At 45.3% G+C, this 12,228-nt stretch overlaps 1 protein-coding gene across 1 annotated transcript in view; it reads left to right on the top strand.

Moving 5' to 3' along the window:
• Positions 1-11,639, top strand: part of AKAIN1 (A-kinase anchor inhibitor 1) — a gene marked incomplete at both ends in the record, with an annotated part of 46,758 nt that extends 35,119 nt beyond the window's left edge. Inside the window, one exon of the mRNA XM_079717448.1 lies at positions 11,443-11,639. Within this exon, the coding sequence (XP_079573574.1) occupies positions 11,443-11,639 (197 nt within the window). The remainder of the gene's footprint in view (positions 1-11,442) is intronic.
• Positions 11,640-12,228: the final 589 nt, after the last annotated feature.

The following is a 12,228-nucleotide window of genomic DNA, read 5'->3' on the forward strand; positions in this document are numbered from 1 at the left end:
CTCTCACTGTTGTGGCCTCTCCCGTTGCGAAGCACAGGCTCCGGACGCGCAGGCTCAGCGGCCATGGCTCACGGGCCCAGCCGCTCCGCGGCATGTGGGATCCTCCCGGACCGGGGCACGAACCCGTGTCCCCTGCATCGGCAGGCGGACTCTCAACCACTGCGCCACCAGGGAAGCCCCTTGTTTTTGCTTTTTAAGGATTCCTCCGAAGGCACTCAGAGAGCTGATATCACCTCCTTCCTTCCTCTCTTTCTCCTCGTCTTCCTCCTTCCTCCTCGTCTTCCTCCTTCCTCCCTTTCCATTTTGAGTAGGAAGGGAGAGCATGTGGCTAGTATTGCCTAGGAACTCAGAATCTTCTGCTAAATATTTAAGAGATCTGGTAATTCGGTCAAGTAATTTTCATCTGAATGAGGACAGGAAACCTCTGGACTGTATTTCCAGCTGCTCCAGAACTCTTGGGAGGACAAATCTATAAATGGCCTTGTGAGAGTTTCTGTGGTCAGAAAGTACCATGGATGTGCTGGTTATTCTGTGTTTGATTAAATAAAACCACAGGCTTGTCTCATGAATCAAAGATTTCCCCTGCCGACAGTCACACACACATTTACACACTCACACATTCACACACTCATACACTCAAAATATTCTCACACACACGCACACCCCGTCCCTCCCGGGTCTGCAGCAACCCCAGAAGTGGCCACTAGGGGGAAGCAGAGGCTGCAGAACCGGGCGGTGGGGGGATCCGAGCCTCGGGGGTGGAGGGAAGGCCTGGGGCAGGGACCTGGCTCCGAGGGTGGGAGGGGCGCCCGCGATCCCCAGCGTCCCCAGGTTGGTTCTGCTTTCTCTTCGGGTCTAGTATGTCGCCTTTTTAAACATGCGCTCACATGGTGCTTACCTTTTCTGTCCCCTTAGTACCGGGCTCCCATATTTCCAGAGTGGCCATCTGGGCTGTGACCCCACCTACTGTCCCTTCCTGGCACATCCCTGGCATGGGGGACTGCGGGAGCCCACAGTTTTGGCCAGCTGGGTTTGTTTGGTGGCCCTGGGAGGGGAGGACAGGCAGTGGGTGACATGGCCACTCGGGAGAAGTGAGCTGATTAGAAAAGCTGAGAAGAGGGGCAGTGGCTGTCACAGGGTGGTCGGGGGCCCATCTCCCCCTCCCGCCCCCTGTTGTTTGATGTGGATAATGGACTTGTTTTCATTCTCATGGAAAGTGTCACGCACACCGTAGTTTGGGGACAGATTCTTGGTTTCCCCTTTCCTCTGCATTGCCATTCCCGAATCCCTCCTGCACAGAAATTCTAGAGCTGCTACTGACCACAAAAAACTAGGAACCAGAGGAGTTGGGGTTCCTTCGTCTTTGGGGCGAAAGGAGGGAAACTTGAAGCTGAATTTTGCAGAAATGCATGTGGAGGTCAAAACCGCCTTTTGCGTCTCTCGGAACTCATAACCCAGTCTTGATGGAGTTAATTTGCTATCCAAGTGTTCAGAAAATTAAACACCTAAAGCATTTCCAAGATGGCATTTTTACAGACATTTTTCCTGCCTCAGCTTCCTCCAGTGAAAAGCTTTTTTCTCTTTGTGTGTGTGTGTTTGTGTGTGTGTGTGTTTCCATGACAAAAACTGCTTAGTTTAAGGTAGCCTGACTTATGAATTTTTTCCTTTATGGTTGTTACTTTTTGTGTCCTGTTTAAGAAATATTTGCCTACTCCCAGGTCATAAAAATATTCTTTTATATTTTCTTCTAAAAGCTTGATAGTCTTTTAAACACTGTTTTCCTTAAGAGCAGTTTTAAGTTCAGAGCACAATTAAGGGGAAGGTAGGGAGATTTCCCAAATACCCCCTGCCCCACACATGCACAGCCACCCCCCTAATCAACATCCCCACCAGGATGGTGCATTTGTTACAGTCAGTGACCCTTCTTTGGACACGTCATCACCCAGAGTCTGTAGTTTACATTAGGCTTCACTCTTGGGTTTATATTGGTACATTCCATGGGTTTGGACAAATGTATGATGACGTGTATCCACCATTATAGTGTCACACAGAATATTTCCATTGCCCTAAAAATCCTCAGTGCCCCAGCTTATTTTGCTTTTCAAATACAGATATAAAATCCACCTGGAACTGATTTTTAGGCATAATGTGAGGTAGTCAAAATTCTTTGTTTTTCCATATGAATAACTACTAGGCCCGACCTCATTGCTTGAAAATGCCGTGCTTTCCCTACTCCACTACTGTGTTGGTTTTTCCGTAAATCAGGTGACCCCAAGTGTGTAGGGCCGTTTCTAGACTCCTTATTCTATTCTACTGGTCAGTTTTTCTACTGCTATATCAATATCCCACTTTCTTAATTACTATAGCTTTATGACTAGTATTGAGAGCTGTTGAAACAGGTCCCTGTTTGTTATTCTTTTTTCAAAATTACCTTTGCTCTTTTTGGCCAAAATACTCAAATTTGATTTCTAGATTAAAACTGTCTTTTCAAGTTTTATGGGCATGATTATGGCTTTCCTAAAAATAACACATGGGAGGCCAGTCATATAGTGTAAGTTTAATTATGTTCTAAAATAATGAGATAGCTCTCCAAGGGCAAAGCTTTCTAGGACACGGTAAGTCCATGAGTCACACGTCTGTCCTGCCCGCCAGGGTCAGGGGAAGAATTTCCCTTTTTTTCTCTTTCCAAATTCCAACTGTCTTTCAAGGCCTGCTCCAAAGCCGCACGTTCCCGCCTGGATTACGTAACTCCCCTCACACTTGCCCAGCCGCCCTGCATGGCACCGATTTGGCGATGATGCAGTGTTACTCAGGAAAAGACCCGACGCCTCCCAGCCTCCCAGGACCTCCGCCGTCTGGGCTGGACCACTTTCCACAGCATCTCCCGTTTCCCCCTCCCCCCGTGGTACCCAGCCTTCAGGTTCCCATAGGGCTCTGCCCCACACACTCCGGGGACTTTCCATTTGGGTTTGATCTTTCTGCCTCTGCGCAGTTCTTTGCTTCTTGTTCCCACAGCCTTCCTTGTATGGGCTGATGCCTTGTGAACCCTTCAAGTCCTCCATCTGGGCATCCTTCCCTGGCCCCCAGACTACATCAGCTCCCCTTGTAATATGCTCCCCCTTCATGGCGTACATCGCAGCTCGAAATTATGAACATAGTGGATGATTTGATCAACGCCTGACTCTTCCACTAGATTCTAAACTCCAGTAAGGCGGGATCCAGGACTCATCCTTTTTCATCTCTGATATCTGGCCTAGTATTTGTCACATAGCAAGTGCTCGGTAATTCTTCTATGAATGAATGCATGCGTGAATGAAACACTTTGGCCTCGTGGCCTGTGTTACTCTTCACAGCGCCCTGCATGCACATCCTCTATAAATATCTTTCTGTTCATCTTACCTTGTTCTATAGGACATTTTAATAACGAATTCTGTGTAGTTTGTAAGAGTAGCTTGCCACATTCTGAATTGAGAGGCCTGGCCATTGCAGGCAGACTCAGGGTGATTCTTCAGGCCCTGTACTTGGTTTGATAGGGGTGGTAGTGGTAATCAAATATGACTTAGAAGTGTCCCCCTCCTGCCATACCTGTCTTGCTTTCCGTATCTCAAGTCTACCTTTTGGAAACCCCTGGGAATTCATGTCACTTCACCTTGCTCAGTGGCAAAGCAGGGCAGCCAGGAGGGCTTCGTTGGCAGTTGGCCTAGATGAGTGAGAGCTAACATCTGGTCCATCATGGAAAATTCCTGTAGTTACAGAGCTGGAAAATAGACTGTCATTCCATTAATAAAGGGACCAGAATTAGTTCTTGTTCTCTGTGCTTCATGTGCTAGTCATTGATGAATGATAATCCTGTCTTTATAGTCTCAAGCAGTCAGAGGGGAAGATAAAAAATATGCTCCCTGGTCATCAGCAGCAGCGCTGCACTGGAGGGAGGGGGCAGGCTGTGGTGGTCGAGCCCCATCCTGTCCTGATAGGGACGTCTGTAATTTGCATATTTAATGGGGAGAGGCAACAGCTAGAGATGCCGCTTCTGATACAGCCTCTGCCCCCCTCCTCTGTACGACCAAGGGAGAACCACTAATTGGATTCTGCCTCAAAAATGGGAACACTGACCTTTTCTCAAATCCACCAAACTGGAATATAATAGGGTTAATGTCATAGAGGTAAATGACACTTAGGTTCTTAGGGGAAAAAACTGTGTGTGTGTGTGTGTGTGTGTGTGTGTGTGTGTGTATATATATATATATTTTTTTTTTTTTTTTTTTGCGGTACGCGGGCCTCTCACTGTTGTGGCCTCTCCCGCTGCGGAGCGCAGGCTCAGCGGCCATGGCTCACGGGCCCAGCCGCTCCGCGGCATGTGGGATCTTCCCAGACCGGGGTACGAACCCGTGTCCCCTGCATCGGCAGGTGGACTCTCAACCACTGCGCCACCAGGGAAGCCCAAACAGTGTATATTTTTATCAGGAGGACCTTTCTATGGTCCTTAGAGGCATGGTTTTAATGGATATAAATAAGGAATTAAGACCAGTTATTAACCACATTGCAGTGGAGGTCCTCAGTTGCCTTCCGGGGCTGGGGCAGGTGGAAGAGCAGGATCTGAGGGCGGGGTGAGCCGGGGGGCTCAGGGAAGCACGACCACAGGGATGTCTGAGTGTGTGTGTGTGGGGGGGGAGTGGGTTATGATTCAGGGTGGAAAGACACTGAAGACAAATTAGATTACATTCTTGATTTCAGCGTATTTATATTGGGCATTTTGAGTTTAAAGCTAATTAAATTGATGCATCATCTTTTGTGAAATACCAAAAGGATTTGGTAAACACTAATTAGGCTAGAGGACGTTTACATCATTTAACACTAGGCAATTGGCCACCTACAACATGTAGGTGATTCATTAATTTCAAGTAAATTTAATGTGTGTAATTAAATGGCAAGACTCTGAGGGTTTCTGTGGCTGCTCTGCCTTCTGCCCAGCGTAATGCACTTACACTTACTTATATTCAGGGTGTCCACCGGGATGTTCTCAAAGACCCTGTCCTTCTACATGAATGCCAGAGGAGCACCAGCGAGTTGTTACACTGGATGCGTGCCTGCTTCCTCCACCCTCACCGGCACCCCGTGCTCTGCCCCCCAGGGGGCCTGGGTGGTTCCTTCCTGTGTTCCACCGCCTCTTGATCCAACCTGATTGGGTCAGAATGAATCCCAGGCATTCAATCGATGGCCTGGCATGAAAGTCCTGTGTCTCAGGGATGATGGTGGTTGAGTCGTTCATGTTCTTGCACAGGAATTTCAACTGAAGAAATGGCCAGAATCAGGCAGTTGCAAATAGAATCTTAGTTGAAAGGTTCTCAGAGAGAAGGCAGTGTGCAAAATCACGAAGCACTACAGGTCATGAATAAGTTAAAGCCATGAAGTCAGGGAGTCAGGCTGGAAGAAAGGGAGAGTTGTTAGTTGGAAGTAGCTGATGGAGAGGTGAAACTCTCTAACAGCAGAGAATAATCTAGATAATCCAATCACTGGAGCTATATTGGGTTATTACAATTTCTGAACTGAAATGTAAGACTCAGCCGACCATTTCCATGATGTCTGGCTATGACACTTGTATCCCCACAGTAACACCCCCTACCCGCCCCCCCCCCAAAAAAAACTTAAGGAAGCAGAAGAGAGTATCTTTCCTTGCATGCCAAGGAATCTAACACACAACATGTATCTGAGGTTTATGTAACTTTTTTCTTTCCGTTTTATTGAGATATAATCGACATACATCACCATAAAAATTTAAGGTGGACAGCATAATGACTTGACTTATGTATATTGTGAAATGGTTCCTACAATAAGTTTAGTTAACATCAATCATCTTGCATAGATACAAAGAAAAAAACAAAAAGAAAAACTTTTTTTCTTGTGATGAGAATTTTATGATATATTCTCTTAGCAACTTTCAAATATATATTTGAAACTTTCAAATGACAACTGTAGCCATTGTACTGTACATTAAATCCTCAGTACTCATTTATCCTATAACTGGAAGTTTGTACCGTTTGGCCACCTTCATCCAATTCCTTCACCCCCATCTCCCACCTCTGGTAATCACAAGTCTGATCTCTTCTATTAGTTTGAGTTTTTTGTTTTTTGCTTTCTTTTAGAGTCCACATATAAATGAGATCATATGGTATTTTTCTTTCTCTGCCTGACTTATCTCACTTAGCGTAATGTCCTCAAGGTCTAGCCATGTTGTCACAATGGCAGGATTTCCTTCCTTTTTAATGGCTGAATAGTATTCCATTGTGTGTGTGTGTGTGTGTGTGTGTGTGTGTGTGTGTGTGTGTGTGTCTCACAACCTCTTTATCCATTATCTGTTGATGCACCTTAGGTTGTTTCCATGTCTTGGCTGTTATGAATGATGCTGCAGTGAACATGGGGGCGCAGACATCTCTTCAAGATACTGATTTCAGTTCCTTTGGATATGTACCCAGAAGCAGAATTGTTGGATCATATGGTCGTCCCATTGTTTATTTTTGGAGGAACCTCCATATTGTTTTCCATAGTGGCTGCACTAATATATAATCCCACCAACAGTGCACCAGGGCCCCCTTTTCTCCACATCCTCGCCAGCATTTATCTCTTGCTTTTTGATTATAGGATTCTCACAGACATGAGGTGATATCGTGTTGTGGTTTTGATTTGCATTTCCCTAATGACTACTGATGTTGAGCATCTTTTCATGTAGCTGTTGACCACTTGAATATCTTCTTTGGAAAAAATGTCTGTTCAGCTCCTTTGCCCATATTTCTATTGGATAACTTGTTTTTCTGTTACTGAGTTGTATAAGGTCTTTATATATTTTGGACATTAACCCTTTTCAGATATATGATCTGCAAATGTTTTCACCCATTCTATAGGTTTCCTTTTCCTTTTTGAAATTTTCATTTTTCATTCCTTTTGTTATGCAGAAGCTTTTTAGTTTGATGTAGTCCCACTTGCTTATTTTTAATTTTGTTGCTTGTGCTTTAGGTGTCATAGCCAAAAACTCGTTGCCAAGACACTTGTCAAGGAACTTTTTTCCCTATGTTTCCTTTTAGGAATTATATGGTTTCAGGTCTTACATCTAAGTCTTTAATCCATTTTGAGTTAATTTTTGTGAGTGGTGTGAGATAGGGGTCTAGTTTCATTCTTTTATATGTGAATGTCCAGTTTTTCCAGCACCATTTATTGAAGAGACCGTCTTTTCTCCATTGAGTAGTCTTGGCTCCCTTGTCAAATATTAGTTGACTGTATATACATGGGTTTATTTCTGGGCTCTCTGTTCTGTTCCATTGGTCTATATGTCTGTTTTTATGCCAGTACCATATGGTTTTGATTTCTGTAGTGTTTATAAATAGCTTGAAATTGAGAAGTGTGTTGCCTCCCACTTTATTCTCCTTTCTCAGGACTGCTTTGGCTATTCAGGGTCTTTTGTGGCGCCATATATAACTTTTTGTTTTGCTTTTATTCTCTAAATGCTCTGAGTGGCTTTTACCCTCATTTTCATCCTTCTCTTTCTGTGTTCCAGCTTGTTGCGACTCTTTTTTATCCCACATCCTCACCGTAGATAGATATTCCTGACCCAGAGCAAAGTGGTAATGAGGGCAGTTAAGGTTATACCAGCCTTGCAAGTCACCAAAGGGATGCTCCAGACACAGCATCATGCAGACTGCCTTTGACTTTTTAGTCAATTTATCTTCATAATGGTTGTGGACCATTTTTAAAGGCTTTATTGAATTTGTTACAATATTGCTTCTGGTTTTTTTTTTTTTATGTTTTGGCTTTTTGGCCGTGAGACATGTGGGATCTTAGCTCCCCGACCAGGGATGGAACCCACACTCCCTGCACTGGAAGGCAAAGTCCTAACCACCGGACCGCTAGGGAAGTCCCTGTCTTCATAATGGATGGATGAGGGGAAGACAATTTAGCTCAGATATTAAGTCACAAGTAAATTTAGAGTAGATTTTCTTCTCTTTCTCTTTCTCTCTAAGAAATCAGCTTACTCTTATCCTTAGATTCTTCCTTCCTCCACCCAAAGATTGAAAAGTAGCTTCACACTAGGGACTTTTTAGAGTTAATACAGATCTGGTTTGGCTAAGATACTCTTTCCAGGAGCAAACATGGACCTTTTGAACTTTTTTTTTTTTTTGGGGGGGGGGGTACGCGGGCCTCTCACTGTTGTGGCCTCTCCCGTTGCGGAGCACAGGCTCCGGACATGCAGGCTCAGCGGCCATGGCTCACGGGCCCAGCCGCTCCGCGGCATGTGGGATCTTTCCGGACCAGGGCACGAACCCGTGTCGCCTGCATCGGCAGGCGGACTCTCAACCACTGCGCCACCAGGGAAGCCCCCTGAACTTTTTTTGTTTGTCCACACACTTGTGCTCTATGTTGGTCGTAGCCAGAGCTCCCTGAGGATCAGGGAGTGGAAGTGTATATCCTCCCTCTTTTCAATTTAGCCTTGCCCTTGCGTGGAAGTAATTGCTTCTTTGTTTTAGCGATAGAACCTCCCTGAGTTGTAGCTGGACATATGGCTACCCGGTTGAAGACTATATTTCATAGTCGCCTGTGTGGTAGGTGTGCCCACATGATTCAGATTCCCGCCATAAAATGCAAGCAGAGTGATATTCACAGGGTCTATGGCAATTCCTCAAAAGGAACTGACCTGCCCTCCCTTTTCTCTTTGGTGTCCTTCCAGCCCCAGATGGGATCTTGGTTAATAAGCTCCACCCCTGCAGTTGAGGGCAGAGTAATGAGAGGGAAGGGAGTGGACTCTTGAGAGAACCTGGTGGAGCAGGACCACCTGCTCGCAGGAGAACCTCTGGGCTGTTACAGGAGAGAGCAGGCAACATGTCTTCCCGTGTCAGCTCTTCTGTGTTTGAGTTTCTTTGTTACAACTGCCCAGTCTATACCCCAACCAGTACACAGTGGTGGACACTAAGTGCTCAGGGACCTCACTGAGTGATGAATAGGTGTTATGTCACTTGATCTTCTAGCAACCACCCCTAAATAGATACTACTTGCCCATTTTACAGATGTGCAAACAGACTTAGAGAGGCGAGGTGACTTGCCCAAGATCACATGGCTGTAAGTGGTAGAAGGAACTTGGACCCGGCTCTGAAGTGCTTCAAAACACGTATCCTTAATTGCCGTGCCCTCGCGTCTCTTGATATCACTGCTCACTCTTTTTCTAAGAGAGTATTCGAAGTATTCTTCTCTGCCAATGTAAAGTCTCAGTATGTTACACATCGCGACTCTGGGCTCTGCTGCTTCTCTGCTTGGTGTGGTGTAGATTGCTCACTTTATTCTGCTGTTTTTGGGAGGTGGGAGTGGGAGCGAGGATCATCCTTTAGTTTTGAATAAATTCATTTTGCCTCATTCATTAGACTGTAAATCCCTCAGGGGATAGGGCTAGTGACACATGCTGAGTAAATGACAGTTACACGTCTAAAGAGAAAAGATATGTCTGGTCTTCCAGAATGATGCAGTATTCTCTTGTGTGATGTTTTTCTCACAGGTGTATAAATTCTGTTGTTAGTCAATCAATCCTGGTGAAAACCAGCCCCCATTTAAAATACATTTTTATGGCAGAATATTTGAATAGTGGAAACATTGGAAGAGACGATTTTGAATAAGGAATGATGCCCATTCTACTTATTGTTCTAAATATAAGCAGGTGGACTTTTAAATTTTCATAATGGCACTTCAGCCAGATGTTAGATTCATGATCATTCTGCCACGTATGAGTTTGTGTGAAGTTTGCTGCATGATTACGGAAAGTTCAAAATAATAGTGCTTCAAATAAGATGTATTACTTTTTTTTCTAACATGAAAAAGGTCTGGAGGTGGGCAGCTGAGGAATGGTATGGTGGTTTCTTGGTCACTGGATGCTCAAGCTCCTTCTAACTTTTTCCTCCCAAATCCCTGAAAACGGTTTCCATTCTAAAGGTTCACTCCTGGTTACCAAGAGCCCTGGTAGAGACAACCATTGTTTCAGAGTTGCAGGCAGTAGGATGGGGAGGGGGCACAGGGCCTTTACCTTCCTTTTCCCTCTTAAAGACCTCTTCCAGAATTTTCACTAAATGAACTTCCACCTCACTGGTCAGAACCTAGCTCTACCTAGTTACAGAGCTGCCCAAGTAAAATCAAGGTTTTGTCTTGTTTTTAAGGAAGAAGAAGAGTCAATGTTGGGTAGACTGCCTGCCTTCTAATTAGAAAATTCCCACCATTCTAGATCGGGGTGGCGAACTATGGTCCATGGGCCAAATCTGGCCTGCAGCCTGGTTTTTTTTTTTGTTTTTTTTTTTGCAGTACGCGGGCCTCTCACCGCTGTGGCCTCTCCCGCCGTGGAGCACAGGCTCCGGACGCGCAGGCCCAGCGGCCATGGCTCACGGGCCCAGCTGCTCCGCGGCATGTGGGATCCCCCCAGACCGGGGCACGAACCCGGGTCCCTTGCATCGGCAGGCGGGCTCTCAACCACTGCACCACCAGGGAAGCCCTGCAGCCTGGTTTTTAAATTTATTTTTATTTCTTATTTTTAATAGCTCATTTCAGGTTACCACAGCAGAGCTGAGTATTTGTTACAGAGATTGTAGAGCCCACAAATCTAAAATATTTCCTGTCTGGTCCTCATTAGGAAAAGTGTGCCAACCCCTGTTCTTCTAAATCATGGGGGATGGATTCTGAGGAATGAATGGTTTCATTCCTTGGGATGCTATTCCAGGAGCAGCATGGAGCTTAATATGAATTCAATAATAATCTGTTCTTCTCCAGCCCCAAGTGAAGTTGTATCCATTAAGCATATGTTTGCCTGCAAGTACCATAAAACCTGACTAATGGCAGATGAAACAAAAAGAAGTGTATTTATCTTGGATACAAAGAAGTCCAGAAGTACGTGGTCCAGGATTGGTACAGATGCTGAATGATGCTTTCCAAATGGGTTCTTTTTTTTTTTCTCCCCAACCATGCCGAGAATGTTGGCTTTCTTCTCATGCTTATTGTAAGACGGCTACAGCACCTAAAGGTGTAATGTCTGCATCCCGCATAGGAAGAAAGGGAAGATGCCAAAGGGGGCGTGAGTCCGTCCCCCTTCCAAAAACTTTCCCAGGGTCCTCATTGGCCAGGATTATGTCTCATGGCCACCGCTAGCAGCACAGGATGCTGGGATGATGAGAATAGAAATTGGGTGCATCACTGGGGCAGACACATGGAGATTGTGTTGGAAAGGGAGATGTGGAGACAAGAGTGGTGTGTGCTGTGTAGGGCCCCCCGCAACTAATGTGGGTCCCTCTAGAGATATTACCTTTGTTAGAGTCTCTCCTTTCCTACCTGCCTTTGCCTGTCACAGTTCCCAAAATTAATTAATTAATTAAGATTAATGAATTAATCTTGTTCTTTTCACCTCCCCTTTGTATTCTCGGCTAGGTGAGAAACCTGGAAGTGAGCCTGAAGAGGCGAAGCTGCAGATCGCCAGCAAACAGATCGTGCAGAATGCCATCCTGCGGGCTGTGCAGCAGGTGTCCCGGGAGAGTCGGCAGAGGGAAGCCAGGGCTGGCGACACCCCCCGGGGCAGCTTCCGGCCGGGCGCGGGGGAATTAACCAAGAAGCATGAAAAGAAGTAACACGGTGGATGGGGCTCTTGTCACACGCTTGGTTTCCAGCCTTTTTTTTTAGTATAGGATGCGTTGCCAAAAATGTTGCCAGTAAAGCAGACCAAAGTGTCAGCGACACCTAGCAGTAGGATGAATTCACACTAGGCCTTGGCCGAGAAGCACTGTTCTGAAAAAGTGCATTAGATGATTCTGTTTATATTAATGCAGTGCCTCTGAAATGTAGTTGGGCCAAACATGACACTGTCATTGCAAAAGTAGTTTTGCAGCACAATTCATTTCTAAAGTTCTTTTTTTTTTTTTTAAAATGATTCCCTCTTGTTTATTTACTTTGGCCTTGTATGCATTCTGTCTGTGACCTTAACCAGCAGTTCTTTCTGCTGAAACACCGAGAGCTGTACTGTGATCTTTATAATATTTAAACAAGACATGCTGGAAAGGTAAAGGAATGGTGTTACAGTCCTCCTCAAATATGGAATTGAAGGCTTTACTAAAGTGGGTTCAGGTCCAAGATCATATTAAGCAAAGGCAAATTCTAAGTCCCTCAGGATCTTACCAAAGCATGTATTTGTATGTATTGTTTTTTTAAAAAGGAGGAGCC

This window comes from Hyperoodon ampullatus (assembly GCF_949752795.1).
Source record: "Hyperoodon ampullatus genome assembly, chromosome: 13".
NCBI lineage: Eukaryota > Metazoa > Chordata > Mammalia > Artiodactyla > Ziphiidae > Hyperoodon > Hyperoodon ampullatus.